This window comes from Musa acuminata, chromosome BXJ2-4 (genome assembly GCF_036884655.1).
Source record: "Musa acuminata AAA Group cultivar baxijiao chromosome BXJ2-4, Cavendish_Baxijiao_AAA, whole genome shotgun sequence".
Classification (NCBI taxonomy): Eukaryota; Viridiplantae; Streptophyta; class Magnoliopsida; order Zingiberales; family Musaceae; genus Musa; species Musa acuminata.
In genome coordinates this window covers 3113150-3139615 of record NC_088341.1, presented here as the reverse complement: position 1 = coordinate 3139615, position 26466 = coordinate 3113150, and the positions used below count along the sequence as shown (strand labels likewise).

Genomic DNA, 26466 nt, shown 5'->3' with positions numbered 1-26466 from the left:
ATCGATAATAGATCAACAAAATGATGTGTACATAGTACAATGAGCTAATGCATGCATGCATGCCTAAAGTATCAATAAGATGAATGATCAAAAGTCCCAGCCAATAAGATGAAGGTTTGTTGATCAAATTGCCAGTGGGTATATCACATGCCAAACTACAACTTCCAAATAAACATGTGCTGCTTATATTGATCTATAAAGCTGCAGTTCATACATCACACTACCATGATAACAAAGATTCTTTGAATGAGGTCCAAAGAAGAGACAAAGCCACATAAGAACTCGCATTACTGGGCAAGCCAAATAGACCAAAGATGGAACTTCAGGAACAAGGATCAAGCCAAATAGAAAATACCTGACTTTCTACTAATCTAATAGCTTGTTCGAAAATAGAGACCAATCTTACACTTATGATAGTAGTCAAAGGATCTGATGCCATAGCCACTCCACAGATAAATTCTCGATAATAGGGAATACTTATCAAGTATAATTAGAATCTAACCCCACCTTCAGCCGATCTCCACTGCATATTTCAAATACAGAGAACTCACAGTCAACAATCCTCATGGTGAAGCGTTAACTTGGATAGGGGAGGCTGCATCTTCTTTTGCAATGGCAACATAGTTCACCGGAGCAGATGGCCTGTTACTGTTGTCTCTCTTCCCATCCCTGCTTAAAGATGGAGAACCACTGCTGCCACCCTGATGGGAGTTGAGAGATAATCTTCGTGTAGCGGTTCCATTTGGTGCACTTCCATTAGAACGTGGACTGATCACCTTCTTGGCACCAAGTGGACGGACAGGGCTTGGCCTTGAACCAAACATGGCTTCTTGTTCTGTGGCAAGTTGCTCGTGGAAACGCTTCTGATCCTGGAAAACATAGACATCAAGGAAAGAGGGGCCTCATGAGTTTTGTCTGAACATAGAAAGGGATGAAGATTGCCTAATATCAAATGGGCCAAATCATACCCTCTGTTTTCGTTTTTCCTCCTCCCTGTCCTGTCTTAGCATGTTATACTCATCGAGCATTGCAAGGAGGGAAACACCATCATACATAAAGGACATGTCGTGATCCTGCTCCCACGCCTTGGTCTTTGCAACTAGTGTGTCAACAAGAGCTAAAAAACCACAGCATCATCAGTCATTTAAAAACTGTAACATAACCAGCTAGACAAAAGTTAAACTACACATCAGAAGTTAAAGGTAAAAGTTATAGCACAACAAATATCTACCATATGTCATGTTTCTTGTATTAGGTAACTACCAGGATACTTTTGCTTGCGAAGCAGAGTAGCCCTGTTCAGCACAATTGCCCTATTACCACAGTAGTTCTTAGCAACTTGTAGAAGAAACATCAGAATCATCATTGATTTTTTAAACAAATGGAACAGTTGTTTTCTGCTTTCTATTACATCAAAAACTAATCTCTTATTTGGTTCGACAGCCAAGAAGCAAGGAGAGGGGAACAGACAACGTACTAAAGATACAAGGGGTCAGCTCCAAATTAATCCGTTTGCTTGGCAGTCGGTAACAGAATACAAGTTTGACATATTGGAAAGCCAAGCTGGAATAGTTTGAAACATAAATACTCAAGGAGCCATATGACATTTCTGTGATGAAAAAAAGCATTCACCAACACTAAGATTATTCCAATTAATAAAGAAATATAGTGCACCTGGTCTGTAAGAGATGTTTGTTGCGATTAAAAAGGATCCTAAACATGAAAGATCTTTTTATGTATTATTTAATGTCAATGATCAAACTATAGCAAAGCATGTATTGTCTTCCCTGCCTCAGGAAATGCATGTACTCTCTTTATTTTACTATTATTGTCAGAAAAATTGATACACAGCCATCTTATTTGAGGAAGTAGAAAAAAGGAAAAGGTGATTTATTTGAACATATTTGCTGAAATACCTGGAATTTTATTAACCAATATGCGAGCTTTTTCTGCACGCTTGAGGTTAAGGTGTGCACCACGGCTTGAATTATATCTGTTCTGATCCTGGAAAAGTAAAACTACAAATTAGGGGGTCAGAATTTGGTGGAATATCATGCCTGAATCAAGAGAACTGCCTGGGCTACGAAAATGAGTTTCTTGCAAAAAAATCTTCTTTACTCCAATTAACTTCTCAATTTCAATTCTTGGAGAAAGCTAAATGGAATAGTAGGCTGGATTCTGGAAAATAAAATTTTAGACTAAAGCATGTATGTATACTGATACTCAACACTAGACCCTAGCAAATTGTAACAAAGCTATACATTTGTCAAATTATTCATTATACATACACTTGAACTGTAAAGTGACACTATTAGCTAGAGAAAATAGATTACCATATATTAGTATCAACGGAAAAAAAAAAAGGAAAAAAGAATGCCTGCCAGTAAAGTTTATGAAATCAGAAAGGAGTTCCCACTGGTTATCCCATGTGGTAGGGATAGTGCTCTTTTTGGGGGGTGGCTGGGGCTGATTGGTTGCTGGTGTATTTTTCACCTCATCAAACGAAAAATAGAAAAGAAAGGAATATCAACTAGGTTTCTAGATGTCAAACAATATAAGAAATATAAAAGTACAGCATAAAAATACAAATATTAGGAATTTGGTGTGTGCAGGCAACAATGTGCATGGCATATAGTGAGCACTGTTAAGTGAACCAGTTTTGACTAGAAGAATAAGGATCCCATTAACAGCAAAGAAGGCATATAATTTGCAAATCAGCAGCACTGAGCATGATATACAACAACATCCTAGATAAAAGAAACCCATGTCATAGCATCCAAGATAAAAATGCATGACTGCCTCAGAATGCCAAGATTATATAGACTTTAATAAGATATTATGTAAGTACCCGGTTGTAGTCTTCAAGCCAGCTTTCTTCTTCACATGCTGACATCCATTTTTCAACCCTTTCTAATATATCTTTCCTGCTTAAGGCCTCCTCTTTGGCTTTTAATATTTGATTATCCATGTCTGCTAGTAACTCCAAAGGTTCAAAATTTCCGGAATCAATTAGAGCCAATATTTTTTCTCTGGCAGCTGCAGAATCTATCTCAATGTGAGCACGGGAATAAATATCTTCAAGTTCAATTTGTTTCTTGAAAGCTATTTCCTTCATCTTGCTTGCCTTTAGCTGGTCTAATCTTTCGACTTCAACTTCAGCCTTCATACATTAATATAAAGCCATACAATAAAACAAGTAATTTCTAGGTGTTCTATCACCCGAGAAAGATAAATTTAGCATTGCCTTAATATTTTCAGAAATTCTCAACTCATGAAATTAACTAACCTGTTCAATTAGATCAAGGGTCAGAGCTCCAGGAACAGTAACCTCATCCACTGTACAATTAGTGTTACACGTAACATGGCTGAACAAGTTCCGTTCCTCCATTGGTGTATCCATCAGATTCCAAAGATCATGTAGCTGAGCAGCAAGCTCTTGAAGCTGAGAATCATTGTGATAGTGTGAGCAGATGTCAATTTATAATATGTATATATCTATAGTTCCATACTGCCCATCAGAAATGTTTGGGTGATAGATTCAGAAAAGCATAGTTAAGGAGAAAAATACACAATTTGAAGTCTACAAATCATAGTATCAAATTCTCTATGTTTAGTGGCCCATGCGCCTTGGATATTTCTTTTAAAGAAAAGTGTAGAGATTTCAACTGATCTCTGTCTGAAAAATGATACAGTGGCATAATTTTAAATCAGACCTTTTTAACATTTTGAGATTCTCTAATAGATCAACCCATATACTTTATAGTATTTACCCCTTGCTTGAGGAAGGCCAATTAAAGAGAGAAGACAACCTAAATTTAGCTAAAAGGTCAAAGAAAAACTAGGAAAAAAACCAAAGGTATAGCTAAATGAAGGTTGTGATAGAATAGACAGTTAGCCATGAAGTATATGAATATTCATAGCAAAAGAATACAAAAATGAATACATTTATTACATATTAATGGAGTTGTCTTAATCTAAAGTATATACAACTAACAAGAAACAAAAAAGAAAAAAGAATGCTGCATAAATACCAAAGATACAACAAGAAATCCAATATAGCATAAACCAAAATTTGACCATCTGCATGAATTTGATTCAAAATCATGTTCTTAAAGTGTTAAACATTGTTGACTCCTTGGCTTTACCTTTTGTAGTCGCATCTTTTTATCCTCTTTAAGTCCAATGACCATTCCCGAGAGCTTGGATAAAGTACCATCACTAATGCTCTTCGATTGCACTCCAACAGAGTCATTTAAGCTAGGATGAACTTCAGTTATGGTACTGAAGAAATCCAGGCCCATGACTGCACAGAGATCATGCACTGTGCTGACAAAGTCAAGAACCTTTTGCAGTCTATCACTCTGCAAAGGTAGCGACAAAGATTTTAGCACACATCATGGTCTCAAAACATATTACAGAAGATAATATAACAGAGAACCTTTTCTCTCTGAAGTTCCTGAAGTTGTAACTTGTACTCATCCAGCTTCTTCAGTGACAAGTCTTCCTCATCAACAACTGGTGTCTCTATTTGCTCACCAAGTTTTAAAGTACCAGATATTTCCCCACGTATTTTCTGAATCTGTAATAATGTATTATCAAATTCTTTTATCCTCTCCTCTTTCTGCTTGCATAATTGTTCCACAACTGGTGCTATAGCTACTAGTTGCTCCTTGATTGTACCAGAGGACCGATCTTGCTGCGGAAGACCATATAAGAATCAGCATCAAAGGCTAAAGTAACCTGTATCACAAATGCCATTAATTGAATATAGATAACTTTTGCAATTACTTTTTTTTTTTGTGTTTGCATTTCTAACCTATGGGTGGCATTTGGTAGTGTAGACCAAATTCCATACTTCAAAGTACAATGGATTTCTGCTATGCTGTATAACCACTTAGAGCAATAAAGTTGGAAAAAAAAAGGCAACTCGGTAGCATTTTTTTTCAAGTTGTTACTTGTAAATACTTGTAAACACTAGATACTAGATATTGCAGAGTTATATAGTATAAAACACAGAAGGTCAGTAGATCTTATTTGATCAAGGAAACTTTATCAAATGCTTTCTCCAAAAAGGAATAGATGCTACTGAGGTACAGAGGTCTAATGCATTTAAAATGGTTGCTCCCTCTTGCGGTGCTCACAACAGGAAGTATATCGACCTTCAAAAAGTTGTAGCAGTCACTCTGATCATTGAAGACAAGAGTAGTGTGGAAAAGGTCTCCGCGCATAGCACTTTCACGTCTATACAAAAACATCGATAGGTAGAAGTCCAGGCCTCCTTCGATAATGAAGATGGACCAAATATTGCAGACCACAGTCCAGCCCAGTTGAGGTGCCTTTCAAGCCTAATGGCTGGAATACAAGATCCTTTTGTATTCCAGCCTATAGATACAGCATCTCTGATATGGCTAGGCAAACTTGTGTGCTACTTCCAAAACATGTAGAGAGTAACTCCAATTAACATTAGATGCAACTCATATAAAGGCCATGGGAATTTTTCATCATAGGAAACATTCCTGAGCCTACAGTTACAATTACCACCACTGGTCCTTTTTCAAGACGTCAACATAAATAGTTGAAAGGTTTCTTGACACTAGATTGCACTAGCTACCACTATGAATTTAGGAAAAAATATTTTCAGTTGTACAATGCAGGTAAATACATGCTCATCATGATGCATCAAGAAAAAAATTTCTGATGGACATTGGGACCACAGTTGTTACCAACAACATGGAGCCTGCTGGGTCATGGAATAAGTAGTACAGTTACAACCTATGCCATTTAGCTTAGTTCATGATAAGCTAAAGACAGTTTTTTATTTAATTTAAGGGATAGAATTAGTTGCTTAGTTAATTTGAAAAATGTTGTAACTTACATATGGAGACTTGTTCATCAACGGATGATGGTTAACAACATAGACTGTTTGCTACACTAAAATAAGTTATTTTGGTTATACTAAGTAAATAGCTATGCACCTAATTAGGTCATACAAATGTTAGCAGATGACAAAAGATTATAAATTTATTTTTCTTTCATTGATGTTTGGCATTTTTGTTGTTTCAAACTTCTTTTGAAAGTTTATAGAGGAGAAATAAGTTTCAATTTTATTTTTCTTTGGTTGGTTTGTTATCATAAAATTGAATAGCATTGATGAGATAGATCCATAACTTCAGTGTCCTGGATCACGTACAATTGTGATCAGGGATGCAAAAGTATCATAATTCAAGATGAGGAGCCCCAATCATGGATCTAAAGGAGTAGAGGCACCCTAGGAACTGTGATGCGCACTCATTGTTAATATCCCACTAGGCATAGAAACTCTCAAAGTGTCAATTACAAATCTTATCTTATATGGTATTTCTCACTTCTCAGTAACAACCTCAAGAATGCCTTCGGATGAACTAGTTCCGAAGGCACAAACGATATGCAAAATTTATTATTCAATCAACACTGTCAAGCATAGAAGTCATCAAAATCTTCTTCACTTGATATACAACCTCAGGCAAACATTCCAACGATTAATTTTTCCTTGCATATAAACGCACCTCAAGTACAAAAGATTTTATGTGCAATTCGTTCTAGTCACTTTGCTCAATGAAACAAATGTAAAAGTACTAGTATACAAAGACATGTTCAAAGAGGCAGAGAAAAATGAGTGGTGAATTCTTATCTATCCAGAGAAGGAGAAGATTTTTCAACAATTACACAGAAACTGAATAGTTTGGATATGAACTCACTATGTCAACTAAAGACTTCTCTCCGAGTGCAAAAAGAAGTCTGGCAAGTTCGGCTCTCGAATCAGCCAAAGATTGGAGTAGGAGTGCCCTTGACTTAGAAGCCTGGTCGACTTTTCTCTTGTAAACATCCAAACATTCCTGTTCCAGCTGAAGCAGCATCTTGTCTCGTTCTTCATCGCTCTCACCGATTTCATCCCATATTATCTGAATTAGAAGGCCAATTGGTCAGTCCACTTCATATCGTCTCATTGCAAGTTTCAAAAAATAAATAAGAAAAATAAATGAAATAAAAGAACCACCTGCAACTGTTGCAGTAGAGACCCACATGTTATTTCACCTAATAATGGATTCTCAGAACCGGTAACTGCCATTTATAGCTTAACAGATCCTGCAATGCAAAATGGTCCATAGATGCACTTCTGTCATTGCAATATGGTTAAAGAGAGTCAAGAAGTGATTGGATCATATATGAATACCCTGTAGACGAGAAAAGACTGAACTCTAGCAGATGGTGATAGTACATGCACCTATTGCCTTCAGTCTTCTACAAGTATAGAGCTATGATCAGCTATTTTTCTTGGTTACAGAAACAACAGAAAATTAAATAAATAACTGTATAACGGATGAAGCAAAGATTGTGCATCATGTATTAGAAATATAAAACGATGAATAATTGGTAGCAACAGCTAATACCACTGCTTAATGTTTTCCAATAGAAAATACTAGGTCGTAACCTCCAGTAGTCTCAGAATCCCTGGAGATTACTTCCAACAAGTCCAGTCACTAAAGATCAATATACTTGATACTCAATTCCTCCATCTTAACCAATAATATCTTCCAAATTGATCTCCAGATGGAACCACACATACTGAAAAACCAAAGCTCAACTTTTGCATGTAAAAGAATACAAACACCTCTAACTTCTTTTAGTAGGATCAGCTTTTTCTTCCGCCGATCATATCACCAGTCCTCCTCACGCCAACTGTACATCTCTAGCTCCAGACAGTGACACTTTCCAGCTAAAAAAGACGGACTTTGGGGTAAAAAATCTCATAATCTAACCTCTTTAAATGGTAAGAGAAAATTATGTTTCAAGAACAAAAACACAAAAATGGCGAAGAGATCCCAAATCGATAACCCATAAAGACCTAAACACTTTCCCACATTCAAGACAAAATCCAAGTGAGACATCAATAACAACAATCAAATGACATATCTTTACCCATAATCTCACTCCAACCAAGTGGCGTAAGACCAAGAACCCTGGACTGCATCAGAGGAAGTCCATCGAAGAAAACCAGTATTCACTGTGGCACCGCCCTCAGCAAACCCCCGAGACCAATGCATCTCGATCTCCAACAAATCGAGACCGTTCGAGGCCCGAAGAGTGGCATTTCCCGAGAATTCACGGTATGCGGGCCAGCTGCAAGTCACAAGGAACGCGATCGAGAGAGGAAGCGAGAGGCTATTACCTGAAGAGCGGCAGAGCTCTAGGGTTTCTGCGCCTTCTCGTACTCGGATAGTGCGAAGACAGCGAGGCTGAGGGAGAGGGAAACAAAGGACAAGGCAAGAGGAGAAGCAGCCGGGACCGGTTCCTTTCCTACCCAGATTTGTCACCCCAAAAGTTTATCCGCGTTTTACTCGTCTCACATGCCTGTCTTTTCATTGGAAAACACTAGGGGCCATTTCTGGGTACGATATCTTAGGGGTGATTTAGCATTTTTCTGTCGAGGAGACCGGGTGGGGCCGATTAAGTCCAACTTCTATCTGCTGCTGCGCATGTGATGAGGTCAAGAACGATGAGGATCTCCTCCAAGAAGCACTCGCGTCAACCGTATAAAAAACCTTGATGATTCGTCCAAATCACCAGTAAAACGACAGCTCAGATACGTTCACGGTGGACATGTGGGATCGAATTATTCTAAGTACAAGTGTGTTTGGAAGAGATCCGAGTCCTCGGAGGACTCGAAGGCCGGTTGGAAGAGACGGTCAATTGCGTTTAGTAACGACAGTGGTTTAATCAAATAATTAATAAAATATTTTAAAAAAAGAAAATATTGGATATATTTAACATAAAGGAAAATAACAATTAAAAATAATTAATTTAAGATAAACCAAAAGCTTCTAATTGTTTTTGAAAAATAAATCAATTTTTAATATTTTCAATCCAACAGAAAGTTATTACTATGAGATTTATTTTTCAAAAACAATTAGAAGCTTTTGGTAAAAGGTGTTGGAAAAATGATACTATGAGATTTATTCCATGAATCTTTGATCCCGTAAGAGCAAGGATGTTGAAAATACAGCTTTTCTCATGTAATAAACTAAAATTATTTGGGCCACATTCAAATTATATAATAGCGTAAAAATGTTAAGTGTTTATATTAATCGAAGTTAAAGACCATTAAGTAATTGCCAATAAATGTTTAAAGTTTTAAATTAGAAATAATGGCCTAAAGAAGGCTATGAAGAGGATGAAAATATATATTAATTATAATGATGTTCCTAGTGAGATTGAAAGGTTTTAAAGGATCACAAATTTAGATAATTAAAAATAATTGATGAGTAAAAAAAATAATATTTTCATTACTAATTTTAAAATAAATAACATTCAAGTTATCGTGAATCGAGTTTGATTAATCTAAGAATGAGTATAATCCAAATATAACACGAATGTAACCAAAATATTTTCATCAAGTTAATCAGATATTTAGTATATTTTTAATTAATATAATTTTAAATAAAAAAATTTAAATAAAATATTTTTGGATTAAATCTATGATAAATATAACTAATTAATTTTTTACTAAATCCATCCAAACTTCTTTAAAACTAGTCTGAGATAATAGTATATTTAATATTATATTTATTATTATATATTTAGTATAATTAATTTAAAAATATATATTTTTAAATTTAATTTGTGATCATGTGTAACACAAGTATCACTTTTTGAATTTTCATCCAAACTCATCCAAAACTTTGGGTGAGATGTTAATATATTTAGTATATTTTTCTTATATAAATTTAAAAATAATTAATTTTTAAAATAAATATTTTTTTTATTAAATCTATCATTGATCATTCAAGTATAATTCACATTCATTTTTATCAAACGAATCCCAATAAGTATTAACATGATTCTAAGATATATACTATTGTTTTTTTTATTTTGATATATAATATTATTTTTTCGAACAATATCATTTTTGTTAAATCTATGATCGAATATAACTTGAATTGATTTTCATCAAAGTAATCCACTTTTATATCAGAAAGATCATTTTCTTATTTTTATTTTCAGTGAGAAATATATAAGAATTAATATTTTTCAATAAAAAAATAATTATTTTAGGGACATGTTCTAAAAGGGATTAATGCATCTAACAGAATATTTCAGGTTTAGTTTGATCTGACAAGGAAAAAAAAGAAAAAGGAAAGAAAAGAAAGAAGAAAGTTCATGCTAACAAAACACTGGAACAGCCTTGGGAAGCTTGATAGAGAGCTAAAAAAGACCACCACCCAAAAAGAATCGGGACTACAGAGTCCAGTGGATGGCATCATCAGAAAACCTGCATCTCACACTGGGATCAACACCCATGCATTGTCTCTTACCCTGAGGCACCAGCTCGATCTCACCTGCAAAATGGCCGTCATCAGGTTCTCCAACCTGATTCAATCTCACTTCGAATGAGGTGCTGCAACCCCGAGAACTGGTCATGTAGTCTGCAACTAGTGTGCTACCCCATGGTTGAGCTGACAGAAGAGAGAGAGCACGGCTTGAATCTGAACCTGCTGTAAGATGTGGAATTCCTGGAGCTGATGCAACTCCTAAGCCACTTTGATTTATTTGCCATGCATTTTGCAGGAATGAAGGGAGTTTGGGGTGAGTGAAGTCCACAAGAAACCCTCTGAACCTGTTGTTGCCTTCTGCTTCGAGATTACAACATGGGTTAGAAGAAACAAAGGCTGAAGGCAGAGAAGAACATCTTGAAGTGGGTGCAGAAGAAGTTTTGGAGATGAGCTCAGGACCTAACCATGGAAGACTGATGGCATGCATGCGACGTGCGCTGATAGAGGTCGCCTCCTTCGCCGCTCGTTGTGGCAGGCCAGACGTCTCCTGCAACTGCGTTTCCCTTGGTCGAACTCAGGCAATTGGTGGAACCTGTAAGATTTGGATTTAGTCTCACATCAATGAGTGAGATTATACATGAATTTATAAGGATTAGACCTAATTTATGAGGATTAATATCATACACAACAAATTAAAAGAGTGGTTGACGTACTAAATGAAAAGGTGAAGCAGAGGAAGAACAAGAAGAGCAGGCAAAGGGGGCAAAGTGATTGACCTGCTGCACTGCTGACAGAATCGCTGCTCCATCCCTGCCACCAGCACCTTGGGGGACTTGGAATGCACCCCACACACCTTGTGCCTGCAGTGGTACGCCTTGGCCCCGGTGAGATCCACACTACACCCTTCGACCTGGCACCTGGGTGGCTGCTGCTGTTTCCCCACCTGCGCCACCCCCTTCCCCTTCTTCTGAGGTGCTGGCAGTGCGACCGGGAACGAAGAGGATGAGACAGAGAAATCCTCGAAGTACGTCTTCCTTCCAATCTTGAGCCCCTGGGTGGAATCGCTCGAGCCACAGGCACTGGAAGCAACGTTTGAGCAGTTCGGATTCATCTCTTGCTGCAGACTCCCAGTGCCTTCTCTCCCCGCCTGGTATAAAGAAGCCAACAGGCAACTCCCCATGGCCTGTCATGTCACAGAAGAGAGACAAGCAGCGATGTGACGTTAACTAGTTCTCGTATCATCAAACAGTACTGTCAATTGTTGTTGTCTTCTTGCTGGGACTTATGGTGATGTCTGAAATCTTCATGAAACAGCCAGTGAGTTCTTTGTTCGTAACACGTCATATTAACAGCAATATTGTCATCGAGTTCTATCTGCTTTTCGTACAGGTTGCAGCTGAGCTGAGCCCTCGAGGGATGCGCAAGTGTGCTGAGAAAAGGATTGACATGATAATTGAGTGCTGGGCAGGTTGGATTCTGACTGCTGGAGAATCTTTTGGAGTGAGCTTTCAGATTGCATGAGGCTTTGGGTTTGTCTGCTGACCTCTTCTGGTGGCAGACACGGGAGATCCTCTGTACTGGTTAAAATGACAACTAGGATTGGATATTGTAATTTATGGGTTGATTATTTAAAGCTATCAAATTTTTGAACAAACGTGAAGACACTATCCTTTTAACAGTTTGTTGGTTGACAATCAAATAAACAATGTAAAACGATGTTTTTTTTATATTGAACCCAAAACAAGGATGCTCATTATGCTATAATCCACAATGTTTTCAATTCTTTGAACTATTAGGACTCCAACTATAATGTATTCTTTGGCATCTTGAATGCCAATAGCTTAATGCAATATTTTTTTCTTTCGTTTTGTTAAAAGAAATCAAATTTATAACCATTTATAATCAAATTTATAATCAATTAATATAGTGTATCTTATGACTTCTCTTATACTTGAGACTATAAGCTAACAGTATCATCTTTCCACTGTTATTTTCTATGTGTAAGAATTTTATGTAGTCACTTAGAAGAACAATGATATTAATAGTCTGGTAAAATGCTATGCTCTGTTTTTATCATGAGTGAAGCATGGATTTAAATCTTGGTCAAATGATTGTTCTGGATCTAGTATGGTACCAGTATATCAAGCATATCGATCCACACCACCCAGTATAGACAAAAATATTGAAAAATTAATATCGATCACTATTGTCTCATATGGTCCAACATTAGCCCTTGCTTGGAGCGATAAATACTGGTCAACTATGGTGTAGACTGAATGGTATTTCAAATCATGTTTGAAAGTGTTAATTAAGTTTGTTGTGGATAGATTGCAATGTTCATTTTTTGATTTTAATTAATAGAAGCTCCGTTTCATTTCTGGCATTGGTAGCATAAATTTTAGTCAAACCATTTATATATTATTTCCAAGTGGTGATTTAATGGCTAGACATTGCAAGACTTTATATATTTTTTAAGCTCCATCTGTTGCACTATTGCTTCTATTGAAATGGGGGACTGTCAAAGAAAAGGTAAAGGGGAAAAGGTTAGTTGATGTTTCATGTTATTTTGTTCTGAAGAAAAGGATAAAAAAGGTTTTGTTCTTTCACAATTACATACGGGTTATTACTTCCAATGCTATTTTTGCAGAGCAACAATTATAAACAATATGAACTAGCTTGGAAAGTCATGTTAGCTCAGCTTGGCACTCTTGTCTGTGGATCGACCCTATATTCAACAGATTTATCATATTGTGACCATAATCATACTTATCTTCTGCATCATTTTCTGGTATGACTTTGATTGATGGTTATCACATAGAAACGTGTATCCTCTTGTTTTTGATATTTTATATGAAAATTTATTTGTACAAATCCACATACTTTTTGTCTTTTCCTGTTTTTGCTCATTATCTGTGCTATTTGTGCTTTCTTTCTGTTTAATGTCTGCATGAAAAGAAAATGCTGCTTATGGTGGATCAGTGCTATTGTCACTTGTACAAGGTTATTGTTTCACTTAAGGACTTTTTGCATTTGCAGGTGTTATCGAGGAACTAATGAGCAAGGGACATCAGCTGGATGCAATAAACTTTGCCTATGAGGCTGGCCTTCAGGACAAGTTTACTCCTGTTTCACTGCTAAAATCCTTCCTGAAAGACTCAAATAAAGCAACTTCAACCTTTGAGGATCACAACGGTGGTGGGCAAACCACGGTAACCTACTCATTCCTGATTTTTTTTACTTTTTAATTTGTCACATCGTATAACTTACACTGACATTTTTGGATCCCTAATCTTGGTAATGATTTGAAATGCTTCATGTGATTCTGTAGTTTGTCTAATGTTTGACATGTATGTAAAAGTCAATGGTGCTCATTCTGTTCTATTGCAGAATTACACGTGGGCCGCAAGGAACAGTCAATTAATTATTCGGGCTGCTATAAAATGTATTCAAGAACACAAGCTTGAAGCCGAGTTTCCATTAGAGAGCCTTCAGAAGCGACTTGAACAATTGGAGAAGGCCAAGGTGGAGAAGAAAAAACCTTCTGGTGGTGGTCCTGCAGCTCCTGCCAACAAGCGAACACGAGCTAATAATGGGGGACCAATGCCTCCTGCCAAGGCTGGTCGGCTAACAAACACTGTGCACGTCTCCTCCCCTGCTGCTCCTGCCTTTGTACGGTCACCATCTGCCCATACCACATACCCTGCGGCAGCACCTTATCCTTATGATAGTCCAGCAGGGCACGGTGTCTATGGTAGCAGGAGCCCTCCGGTCATCAGGGACTCCTATGGATATCCAGCCGAAGTAGGCCCTGTCGCACTTGGTGCGCCATACCACTCACCACCTATGAGTTATCCAGTCTATGGAAATTACAATCCCTTGGGAGGATACAACAATGGAGTGGCACCAGGCTATCAACAGGCTTACTACAGGTAGGGTTGGTATCAAGACTTCAACAAGTTGACCTGGCTGGATGACATAATCACTAATAACTTGTTTGCTTATTAGTAGGATGTGTGCGCTTATTAGATGGTTTGCTTTTAGTAACTTGTTTAGATCAGCTGTATTCTGCTTTCACCTACTGTATGTAAATTATATTGGACAAAAATTTCAAAATATTTTAATCCTTTGTTGTTGAATAATTTTGCATCAAATTACTTTATTACTGTTGTAGAGGCCCATATGGCATCTTGATTATATAGGACAATTTTCAAAATGTTCAAATCCTTTGTTATTGAAAACCTTTTGCATCAAATTACTCAAAATGTTGTGAAGGTTGATATGGTATCTTGATCCAACACTAGTTTTTCTTAGTTGGTGATGTTAGATAAGTGGATTAAGTCTTTTTTTTTTTTTCGTCCTGCAAATGGTTCATAAATGATCCCCTCCAGTCACGATAGATTCTTGGTAAATTAGTTCTCTTTTTTCTAATTTGTGATGCTGTGTTGGTCTTCCTAGGGGAACCTACTATGTGTTTGTGGTTCTTTGATGCTCAGTTTATGGTTGATAGGAAGAGTCTATAGGATGGCATCTTATTCAACTTGTCAACTAGTTTGAGGGTGAGAATTCTTGTTTTCAGAAACAAAATATGGTAGCTTCTACCACTAGTAGCCAAATTATTTTTGGGGTGGGATTCTTAAACCTCCATCTTGACTGATTTTATTCAACTTGTCAACTAGTTTGAGGGTGACAATTCTTGTTTTCAGAAACAAAGTATGGTGCTCAGCTTCTACCACTAGTAGCCAAATTATTTTTGGGGTGGGATTCTTATACCTCCATCTTGACTGATATTTTGGTGAGAAATTAGTTTTTTAGTTTTTTAGTTTTTTTTTTTTTTTTTTTTTTTCTGGATGACAGATAAGTAGAAAATCAAACACTAAATCAGAAACTGGTCCTAAATGGAAGTAAAAAAGAAATTAACTTTGAGTTAATTTTAAAGCATCAAATTGTAGATTTGCAGAAATCAAATAAAAACTGTGCCGTAGAACTGAAACTTTTGTTATGATAAATGCTTAATAAAAGCAGATGTATCAAAGGCCGTTAATAAGATGGGGATAAAAAGGGAAAACGAATTATTCGAGAGGGATGAAGAAAAAGAAAGGGAAGTCCTCAGCCTTGCCGTCCTTCACACCCGTGCAGAGATGGTAGCGAGGCAAGGGAACACGTGGGACCCACCCGATGGGGATGGGGTGGTGGGTAGAGATAATGTTGTAATTTTTTAAATATAAAACTAAAAGACATCCACATCAGCAAAACGAATAGTATAACAGGCTAACGGGCAGGCAAATAGACCGGGCCAGGTAAACGGACCAAGACAAGTCGAGGGCCTTTAAACCCGACCCAAGTCGTTTAAAATTGGTGCGGCTCGCCTATAAATTCCCGGGATCGAGAGACTTCCATCCCAGTTAGTTCGAGGCACAATGGGGGGAACGAGATAGGTACGCCTCCTCTCCCTTCTCTCTTTCTCCTCTCCAATGCCGATGATTTGTTTTTCCTGATCTACCTCGCATTTCTACTTCTTTGTTTTCACTTTTCTCTCTTGCCTTCGATCTAAGAAGCGGCGATGATGCGACATGAAGCTTATTGACGGATTTGAACGTCTGTCATTTTGGCGCGTTTGGATCGATCATGGTGACGGCGAATCGCAGATTATCAATGCATATGTATAACCTTGATCCTAACCCTAAACTCCATCTACTTTCTTCGATGCTCGGTTTACCAATTTTAAATGGTGATGTCGGGCATTTTCCAGTAGTCCTTTGGAAGATGTATTTGAGTATAGTATTTACAGATGTGGAGCTCATCTGAAGTTAAGTTTCGGAGTAGCATATCGTATACTTCCCGAGTCACTGATATCACGATTCTTGGGGGCGTGCATTCTATCTTGTTGGCGGAGATTGCAATGTATATATTGCAGTAATTAATCCTGAATGAAACCCTAGTTAGAAATAATGATGTTCGTCATTAATACCTTAAATGATCTCAGGTCACAATGTTATTAGTTTCTTGGTTTTGATTAGCATTCATTTTTTTTTACATTCATGTACCTGTAATTTTGAGTGACGTGATCTGGAAAATTCTTAGTAGAGATTATACTCATACCCTTAGCAGGTGTATCTGAATGTAGTTACATCTTATTTTCTTCATAACCTTATTCCCATGTCTTGATGTTGCGGTGTCATCCGACTCTTTGTTGTCTGATATTGCAATCCTAAACAGAATGATGACAATAGCGGAAGACTGTGTGTTCCAAGAATCTGTTTGCAAAAGGTGTACTAGTTGCTGGAAATATGGACTTTGTAGTGTTGTGTATACTTTTCCAAAGCATTTAGTTGCTTGCTTTTATAGGAAACTAAAATAATTTGGATTCCAGATTTTAGATTTGTATGGTCTGCTGCAAGTTAAAAATGAATAATATAGGTATAGATTTTGTAATTTATTATTTCTTTGTAGATTTTTATTATTATCCATGTTTATTTTCTAATTATTTGTTCATTTTTCATTGAACAATCATCATTATTTGTTTTCAGCATATATGAGGTTGTCACTTGCTGTACTTAAGGCTTGCAATGTTGTGTAACATATTATAAAGGTTTGTGTCTACGTTAAAATGGTGATCTCTTGCTGTGTAAGATTTTGACATTTTTATGGATATTCTCTAGGAATGTTTATTGTTTGAAAGTTCATGTACAGTTATGCTGCATTAAAGATGGTACAAACTATCACCGTGTTAAGTTTGGATGTTTTACAGTGTTTATTGTCTTTTGCATTTGCCTCATCCATAAAGGGATAGTTCTAGAATTTGGGGCTCATTATAAGCTCTTTAGTAGGATTTCTTGTTTGAATGAACCTACCTTGAGAGGTCCTTTTTTCTCATGTTATCATGGAGTTATGCTTGCGATGCACTTCCATGTCCAGGTACATTGTTAATGTTTGAAACAATGAGACATCCAGGGGAGAATGCATGATAGTTGTTCACTGTCATGCTACTGCTTATACTTGTTTGAATTATATGTCCCATATAGCAAATGATTCTTTGTACCGTTTGCATAATTGCTTTTTCAGGTAGTCGGGATTGTGCTTGTGTTGATGATGTTGTAGCCCTCTTTAATCCATTTATTAAGCATCCATTAAGCTAGATGATGTGAAATGATCAATGTCTGCTGCTAACAACAAATCGTTCTCTAGTTTTTTTTATTCGCATTCAGGGTTTTTATTTGATAGAGGTATTTAGGGGATATGAAGTTTGTTTTGGGGTGGGGAAAGAAATAATACATTCAAGAGGATTGCTTCATTTCTTCCAACCTTTTTCTTTTTATCCTTTCATAGCTTTGATGATTTTTTTTTGTTTTGTAAATTTTCACTGTAAGGTTTTCATCTTTGCTTTTCACTATCTTGCTTTTCAATTATAAAGAGGCTATGATGATAAATAAAAGTCAATGATGGATTTGACCAATCACCATTTGGGCCTTTAAACGCAAGATTGTTTCTCGATGGTGTTGGCAAGTCACAGATTCTTATGCATTTGTATGAAGCATAAAGGCTTTATGGTCTCTTTCAATGCTCGGTTTTCCAATCTTAATAGGATGATGACGAGGCAGTTTGGATGGCCTTCATGGCAACCACTGCAGCCATGTCTATCTCTTAGGATGGGATTTGGGCAAGAAGAGGGAAGACCTATGGTCCGTTCTTGTGATTGACAAAAGATGAATCTGAGCCTCCTATATCTTATTTTGTAAAGGATCTTTTGATTATATTTACTATTTAAATGTTTAAAATCATTTCATGCCTGATCAAGGGTTATTATATATGTTTCTCCTTTTTTCTCTTTTCTTGTGAAGCTTATTGACGGATTTGATCGTCTGTCATTTTGGCGCGTTTGGATCGATCATGGTGACGGCGAATCGCAGATTATCAATGCATATGTATAACCTTGATCCTGACCCTAAACTCCATCTACTTTCTTCGATGCTCGGTTTACCAATTTTAAATGGTGATGTCGGGCATTTTCCAGTAGTCCTTTGGAAGATGTATTTGAGTATAGTATTTACAGATGTGGAGCTCATCTGAAGGTAAGTTTCGGAGTAGCATATCGTATACTTCCCAAGTCACTGATATCACGATTCTTGGGGGCGTGCATTCTATCTTGTTGGCGGAGATTGCAATGTATATATTGCAGTAATTAATCCTGAATGAAACCCTAGTTAGAAATAATGATGTTCGTCATTAATACCTTAAATGATCTCAGGTCACAATGTTATTAGTTTCTTGGTTTTGATTAGCATTCATTTTTTTTTACAATCATGTACCTGTAATTTTGAGTGACGTGATCTGGAAAATTCTTAGTAGAGATTATACTCATACCCTTAGCAGGTGTATCTGAATGTAGTTACATCTTATTTTCTTCATAACCTTATTCCCATGTCTTGATGTTGCGGTGTCATCCGACTCTTTGTTGTCTGATATTGCAATCCTAAACAGAATGATGACAATAGCGGAAGACTGTGTGTTCCAAGAATCTGTTTGCAAAAGGTGTACTAGTTGCTGGAAATATGGACTTTGTAGTGTTGTGTATACTTTTCCAAAGCATTTAGTTGCTTGCTTTTATAGGAAACTAAAATAATTTGGATTCCAGATTTTAGATTTGTATGGTCTGCTGCAAGTTAAAAATGAATAATATAGGTATAGATTTTGTAATTTATTATTTCTTTGTAGATTTTTATTATTATCCATGTTTATTTTCTAATTATTTGTTCATTTTTCATTGAACAATCATCATTATTTGTTTTCAGCATATATGAGGTTGTCACTTGCTGTACTTAAGGCTTGCAATGTTGTGTAACATATTATAAAGGTTTGTGTCTACGTTAAAATGGTGATCTCTTGCTGTGTAAGATTTTGACATTTTTATGGATATTCTCTAGGAATGTTTATTGTTTGAAAGTTCATGTACAGTTATGCTGCATTAAAGATGGTACAAACTATCACCGTGTTAAGTTTGGATGTTTTACAGTGTTTATTGTCTTTTGCATTTGCCTCATCCATAAAGGGATAGTTCTAGAATTTGGGGCTCATTATAAGCTCTTTAGTAGGATTTCTTGTTTGAATGAACCTACCTTGAGAGGTCCTTTTTTCTCATGTTATCATGGAGTTATGCTTGCGATGCACTTCCATGTCCAGGTACATTGTTAATGTTTGAAACAATGAGACATCCAGGGGAGAATGCATGATAGTTGTTCACTGTCATGCTACTGCTTATACTTGTTTGAATTATATGTCCCATATAGCAAATGATTCTTTGTACCGTTTGCATAATTGCTTTTTCAGGTAGTCGGGATTGTGCTTGTGTTGATGATGTTGTAGCCCTCTTTAATCCATTTATTAAGCATCCATTAAGCTAGATGATGTGAAATGATCAATGTCTGCTGCTAACAACAAATCGTTCTCTAGTTTTTTTTATTCGCATTCAGGGTTTTTATTTGATAGAGGTATTTAGGGGATATGAAGTTTGTTTTGGGGTGGGGAACGAAATAATACATTCAAGAGGATTGCTTCATTTCTTCCAACCTTTTTCTTTTTATCCTTTCATAGCTTTGATGATTTTTTTTTGTTTTGTAAATTTTCACTGTAAGGTTTTCATCTTTGCTTTTCACTATCTTGCTTTTCAATTATAAAGAGGCTATGATGATAAATAAAAGTCAATGATGGATTTGACCAATCACCATTTGGGCCTTTAAACGCAAGATTGTTTCTCAATGGTGTTGGCAAGTCACAGATTCTTATGCATTTGTATGAAGCATAAAGGCTTTATGGTCTCTTTCAATGCTCGGTTTTCCAATCTTAATAGGATGATGGCGAGGCAGTTTGGATGGCCTTCATGGCAACCACTGCAGCCATGTCTATCTCTTAGGATGGGATTTGGGCAAGAAGAGGGAAGACCTATGGTTTGTTCTTGTGATTGACAAAAGATGAATCTGAGCCTCATATATCTTATTTTGTAAAGGATCTTTTGATTATATTTACTATTTAAATGTTTAAAATCATTTCATGCCTGATCAAGGGTTATTATATATGTTTCTCCTTTTTTCTCTTTTCTTGTGAAGCTTATTGACGGATTTGATCGTCTGTCATTTTGGCGCGTTTGGATCGATCATGGTGACGGCGAATCGCAGATTATCAATGCATATGTATAACCTTGATCCTAACCCTAAACTCCATCTACTTTCTTCGATGCTCGGTTTACCAATTTTAAATGGTGATGTCGGGCATTTTCCAGTAGTCCTTTGGAAGATGTATTTGAGTATAGTATTTACAGATGTGGAGCTCATCTGAAGGTAAGTTTCGGAGTAGCATATCGTATACTTCCCAAGTCACTGATATCACGATTCTTGGGGGCGTGCATTCTATCTTGTTGGCGGAGATTGCAATGTATATATTGCAGTAATTAATCCTGAATGAAACCCTAGTTAGAAATAATGATGTTCGTCATTAATACCTTAAATGATCTCAGGTCACAATGTTATTAGTTTCTTGGTTTTGATTAGCATTCATTTTTTTTTACATTCATGTACCTGTAATTTTGAGTGACGTGATCTGGAAAATTCTTAGTAGAGATTATACTCATACCCTTAGCAGGTGTATCTGAATGTAGTTACATCTTATTTTCTTCATAACCTTATTCCCATGTCTTGATGTTGCGGTGTCATCCGACTCTTTGTTGTCTGATATTGCAATCCTAAACAGAATGATGACAATAGCGGAAGACTGTGTGTTCCAAGAATCTGTTTGCAAAAGGTGTACTAGTTGCTGGAAATATGGACTTTGTAGTGTTGTGTATACTTTTCCAAAGCATTTAGTTGCTTGCTTTTATAGGAAACTAAAATAATTTGGATTCCAGATTTTAGATTTGTATGGTCTGCTGCAAGTTAAAAATGAATAATATAGGTATAGATTTTGTAATTTATTATTTCTTTGTAGATTTTTATTATTATCCATGTTTATTTTCTAATTATTTGTTCATTTTTCATTGAACAATCATCATTATTTGTTTTCAGCATATATGAGGTTGTCACTTGCTGTACTTAAGGCTTGCAATGTTGTGTAACATATTATAAAGGTTTGTGTCTACGTTAAAATGGTGATCTCTTGCTGTGTAAGATTTTGACATTTTTATGGATATTCTCTAGGAATGTTTTTTGTTTGAAAGTTCATGTACAGTTATGCTGCATTAAAGATGGTACAAACTATCACCGTGTTAAGTTTGGATGTTTTACAGTGTTTATTGTCTTTTGCATTTGCCTCATCCATAAAGGGATAATTCTAGAATTTGGGGCTCATTATAAGCTCTTTAGTAGGATTTCTTGTTTGAATGAACCCACCTTGAGAGGTCCTTTTTTCTCATGTTATCATGGAGTTATGCTTGCGATGCACTTCCATGTCCAGGTACATTGTTAATGTTTGAAACAATGAGACATCCAGGGGAGAATGCATGATAGTTGTTCACTGTCATGCTACTGCTTATACTTGTTTGAATTATATGTCCCATATGGCAAATGATTCTTTGTACCGTTTGCATAATTGCTTTTTCAGGTAGTCAGGATTGTGCTTGTGTTGATGATGTTGTAGCCCTCTTTAATCCATTTATTAAGCATCCATTAAGCTAGATGATGTGAAATGATCAATGTCTGCTGCTAACAACAAATCGTTCTCTAGTTTTTTTTATTCGCATTCAGGGTTTTTATTTGATAGAGGTATTTAGGGGATATGAAGTTTGTTTTGGGGTGGGGAAAGAAATAATACATTCAAGAGGATTGCTTCATTTCTTCCAACCTTTTTCTTTTTATCCTTTCATAGCTTTGATGATTTTTTTTTGTTTTGTAAATTTTCACTGTAAGGTTTTCATCTTTGCTTTTCACTATCTTGCTTTTCAATTATAAAGAGGCTATGATGATAAATAAAAGTCAATGATGGATTTGACCAATCACCATTTGGGCCTTTAAAAGCAAGATTGTTTCTCGATGGTGTTGGCAAGTCACGGATTCTTATGCATTTGTATGAAGCATAAAGGCTTTATGATCTCTTTCAATGCTCGGTTTTCCAATCTTAATAGGATGATGGCGAGGCAGTTTGGATGGCCTTCATGGCAACCACTGCAGCCATGTCTATCTCTTAGGATGGGATTTGGGCAAGAAGAGGGAAGACCTATGGTCCGTTCTTGTGATTGACAAAAGATGAATCTGAGCCTCCTATATCTTATTTTGTAAAGGATCTTTTGATTATATTTACTATTTAAATGTTTAAAATCATTTCATGCCTGATCAAGGGTTATTATATATGTTTCTCCTTTTTTCTCTTTTCTTGTGAAGCTTATTGACGGATTTGATCGTCTGTCATTTTGGCGCGTTTGGATCGATCATGGTGACGGCGAATCGCAGATTATCAATGCATATGTATAACCTTGATCCTGACCCTAAACTCCATTTACTTTCTTCGATGCTCGGTTTACCAATTTTAAATGGTGATGTCGGGCATTTTCCAGTAGTCCTTTGGAAGATGTATTTGAGTATAGTATTTACAGATGTGGAGCTCATCTGAAGGTAAGTTTCGGAGTAGCATATCGTATACTTCCCAAGTCACTGATATCACGATTCTTGGGGGCGTGCATTCTATCTTGTTGGCGGAGATTGCAATGTATATATTGCAGTAATTAATCCTGAATGAAACCCTAGTTAGAAATAATGATGTTCGTCATTAATACCTTAAATGATCTCAGGTCACAATGTTATTAGTTTCTTGGTTTTGATTAGCATTCATTTTTTTTTACAATCATGTACCTGTAATTTTGAGTGACGTGATCTGGAAAATTCTTAGTAGAGATTATACTCATACCCTTAGCAGGTGTATCTGAATGTAGTTACATCTTATTTTCTTCATAACCTTATTCCCATGTCTTGATGTTGCGGTGTCATCCGACTCTTTGAAGTCTGATATTGCAATCCTAAACAGAATGATGACAATAGCGGAAGACTGTGTGTTCCAAGAATCTGTTTGCAAAAGGTGTACTAGTTGCTGGAAATATGGACTTTGTAGTGTTGTGTATACTTTTCCAAAGCATTTAGTTGCTTGCTTTTATAGGAAACTAAAATAATTTGGATTCCAGATTTTAGATTTGTATGGTCTGCTGCAAGTTAAAAATGAATAATATAGGTATAGATTTTGTAATTTATTATTTCTTTGTAGATTTTTATTATTATCCATGTTTATTTTCTAATTATTTGTTCATTTTTCATTGAACAATCATCATTATTTGTTTTCAGCATATATGAGGTTGTCACTTGCTGTACTTAAGGCTTGCAATGTTGTGTAACATATTATAAAGGTTTGTGTCTACGTTAAAATGGTGATCTCTTGCTGTGTAAGATTTTGACATTTTTATGGATATTCTCTAGGAATGTTTATTGTTTGAAAGTTCATGTACAGTTATGCTGCATTAAAGATGGTACAAACTATCACCGTGTTAAGTTTGGATGTTTTACAGTGTTTATTGTCTTTTGCATTTGCCTCATCCATAAAGGGATAGTTCTAGAATTTGGGGCTCATTATAAGCTCGTTAGTAGGATTTCTTGTTTGAATGAACCTACCTTGAGAGGTCCTTTTTTCTCATGTTATCATGGAGTTATGCTTGCGATGCACTTCCATGTCCAGGTACATTGTTAATGTTTGAAACAATGAGACATCCAGGGGAGAATGCATGATAGTTGTTCACTGTCATGCTACTGCTTATACTTGTTTGAATTATATGTCCCATATAGCAAATGATTCTTTGTACCGTTTGCATAATTGCTTTTTCAGGTAGTCGGGATTGTGCTTGTGTTGATGATGTTGTAGCCCTCTTTAATCCATTTATTAAGCATCCATTAAGCTAGATGATGTGAAATGATCAATGTCTGCTGCTAACAACAAATCGTTCTCTAGTTTTTTTTATTTGCATTCAGGGTTTTTATTTGATAGAGGTATTTAGGGGATATGAAGTTTGTTTTGGGGTGGGGAAAGAAATAATACATTCAAGAGGATTGCTTCATTTCTTCCAACCTTTTTCTTTTTATCCTTTCATAGCTTTGATGATTTTTTTTTGTTTTGTAAATTTTAACTGTAAGGTTTTCATCTTTGCTTTTCACTATCTTACTTTTCAATTATAAAGAGGCTATGATGATAAATAAAAGTCAATGATGGATTTGACCAATCACCATTTGGGCCTTTAAACGCAAGATTGATTCTCGATGGTGTTGGCAAGTCACATATTCTTATGCATTTGTATGAACAATAAAGGCTTTATGGTCTCTTTCAATGCTCGGTTTTCCAATCTTAATAGGATGATGGCGAGGCAGTTTGGATGGCCTTCATGGCAACCACTGCAGCCATGTCTATCTCTTAGGATGGGATTTGGGCAAGAAGAGGGAAGACCTATGGTTTGTTCTTGTGATTGACAAAAGATGAATCTGAGCCTCATATATCTTATTTTGTAAAGGATCTTTTGATTATATTTACTATTTAAATGTTTAAAATCATTTCATGCCTGATCAAGGGTTATTATATATGTTTCTCCTTTTTTCTCTTTTCTTGTTTCAATTATTTTAAATGTACTCATGGTATATTTGCTTAAGTGGTGTTAATTTTTCTGAGAATTGTTTTGATGTAGACATCACAGAAAAATTATTTTTCAACCAAAATGATATTTTTAAATATTAAAAAGTTTGGTGTGCTTTCATAATTTTGTTTCAAGTTTTTTTTTTGTTCATCTAAGATTCGGATCACTTTAAGCTTCTATGAGAAGTTTACATGTTATCTTCAACATTATGTTAATTTTGGTACTTTTAAGAATTATTATCAGATGTTAAAAATCAATTGAGTAAAAAAAATATGGCAATGTGATAATTGGTCCAGTTAAAGAAAGTCTTTGAGTTTTGCTACAGCAAATTGTATTTGTTGGGAACTTTGTATGAGTACAATTTGCGGTTCCAAACTTAGAAGGTTTTCTTTTTAAAATGAACAGATCCTTTTTGCTCACATTGTCATGGATTTATGCTTGCAAAACACTTTCATGTCTAGGTAAATCGTTATTGTTTGAAGCAATGAAGCATCTAGGGGAGTGCGTATGTGGTTATTGGGGCTGTTCTTGCCATGTCAGATAAATTGTTTCCTATGTTTGTTGTCGTACTATTGCTTGTACTTGTTTGTTATTCCGGGCTTAAATCCTATGCCCCATAATGCATATGATTCTTTGTACCGTTTGTGCAAATTCTTGTTCAGGTAGTAGCTGTTGCAATTGTGTTGATAACATTGTTGCCCCTGCATTGGTTAAGCATTTATTAACTAGATGATGTAAAATAATCATAAATGATCATTGTTTGCCGCAAACAACAAATAGTTCTCAAGTTTTTTATTCTCATTTAGGTTTCTAATTTAACTGAGGTATTTAGGGGATATGGAGCTTCTTTTGGTGTGGGGAAAGAAATAATACATTCAAGATGATTGCTTCTTTTCTTCCGACCTTTTTCTTTTTATCCTTTAATAGCTTTGATGATTTATTTATTTATTTTTATAAATTTCACTGTATTGTTTTCATCTTTGTTTCTCGGTATCTTGCTTTTCAATTACGAAGAGGCTATGATGATAAATAAAAGTCAATGATGGATTTGATCAATCACCATTTGGGCCTTTAAACGCAAGATTGTTTCTTGATGGTGTTGGTAAGTCACAGATTCTTATGCATTTGTATGAAGCATAAAGGCTTTATGGTCTCTTTCAATGCTCGGTTTTCCAATCTTAATAGGATGATGGCGAGGCAGTTTGGATGGCCTTCATGGCAACCACTGCAGCCATGTCTATCTCTTAGGATGGGATTTGGGCAAAAAGAGGGAAGACCTATGGTCTGTTCTTGTGATTGACAAAAGATGAATCTGAGCCTCATATATCTTATTTTGTAAAGGATCTTTTGATTATATTTACTATTTAAATGTTTAAAATCATTTCATGCCTGATCAAGGGTTATTATATATGTTTCTCCTTTTTTCTCTTTTCTTGTTTCAATTATTTTAAATGTACTCATGGTATATTTGCTTAAGTGGTGTTAATTTTTCTGAGAATTGTTTTGATGTAG

General features: G+C 35.9%; 3 protein-coding genes across 4 annotated transcripts; 1 reads left to right on the top strand and 2 right to left on the bottom strand.

Annotated features, from left to right (window-relative positions):
- Positions 1-162: 162 nt before the first annotated feature.
- On the bottom strand, positions 163-8292 carry LOC103980137 (65-kDa microtubule-associated protein 1). Of its 2 annotated transcripts, none has more exons than XM_018825519.2 (11): positions 8210-8292; positions 7214-7281; positions 7037-7125; positions 6738-6941; positions 4439-4696; positions 4146-4361; positions 3287-3442; positions 2849-3160; positions 1917-2004; positions 969-1117; positions 163-869 (listed from the first exon to the last, which is right to left on the bottom strand). In XM_018825519.2, the coding sequence occupies exons 3-11, from the start codon at positions 7106-7108 to the stop codon at positions 564-566; spliced, it is 1761 nt and encodes a 586-aa protein (XP_018681064.2). In that variant the 5' UTR covers positions 7109-7125; positions 7214-7281; positions 8210-8292; the 3' UTR covers positions 163-563. The 2 variants fall into 2 exon arrangements, with proteins under 2 accessions (XP_018681064.2, XP_009394695.2); XM_009396420.3 differs by lacking the exon at positions 8210-8292 and adding an exon at positions 7960-8195.
- A 2343-nt stretch (positions 8293-10635) lies between these two features.
- LOC135608906 (squamosa promoter-binding-like protein 17) lies at positions 10636-11484 on the bottom strand. The gene is made up of 2 exons (XM_065101966.1): positions 11087-11484; positions 10636-10902 (listed from the first exon to the last, which is right to left on the bottom strand). The coding sequence occupies exons 1-2, from the start codon at positions 11419-11421 to the stop codon at positions 10770-10772; spliced, it is 468 nt and encodes a 155-aa protein (XP_064958038.1). The 5' UTR covers positions 11422-11484; the 3' UTR covers positions 10636-10769.
- A 110-nt stretch (positions 11485-11594) lies between these two features.
- LOC103980473 (FRIGIDA-like protein 4a) lies at positions 11595-14316 on the top strand. Its single transcript, XM_065102425.1, has 3 exons — positions 11595-11778; positions 13347-13519; positions 13698-14316. Exons 1-3 carry the CDS (start codon positions 11595-11597, stop codon positions 14241-14243), a joined length of 903 nt encoding a protein of 300 aa, XP_064958497.1. The 3' UTR covers positions 14244-14316.
- The last annotated feature ends 12150 nt before the right edge of the window (positions 14317-26466 follow it).

Coding starts and splice junctions, on each gene's coding strand:
- LOC103980137 (XM_018825519.2), bottom strand. CDS start 7,108: ATGGCAGTTACCGGTTCTGAGAATCCATTATTAGGTGAAATAACATGT. Junction 2,005..2,848: donor GGCTTGAAGACTACAACCGG/GTACTTACATAA, acceptor TTACTTTTCCAG/GATCAGAACAGATATAATTC. Junction 870..968: donor AGGAAAAACGAAAACAGAGG/GTATGATTTGGC, acceptor TATGTTTTCCAG/GATCAGAAGCGTTTCCACGA.
- LOC135608906 (XM_065101966.1), bottom strand. CDS start 11,421: ATGAATCCGAACTGCTCAAACGTTGCTTCCAGTGCCTGTGGCTCGAGC. Junction 10,903..11,086: donor TTCTGTCAGCAGTGCAGCAG/GTCAATCACTTT, acceptor CAAATCTTACAG/GTTCCACCAATTGCCTGAGT.
- LOC103980473 (XM_065102425.1), top strand. CDS start 11,595: ATGGTGATGTCTGAAATCTTCATGAAACAGCCAGTGAGTTCTTTGTTC. Junction 11,779..13,346: donor GATAATTGAGTGCTGGGCAG/GTTGGATTCTGA, acceptor TTGCATTTGCAG/GTGTTATCGAGGAACTAATG. Junction 13,520..13,697: donor ACGGTGGTGGGCAAACCACG/GTAACCTACTCA, acceptor GTTCTATTGCAG/AATTACACGTGGGCCGCAAG.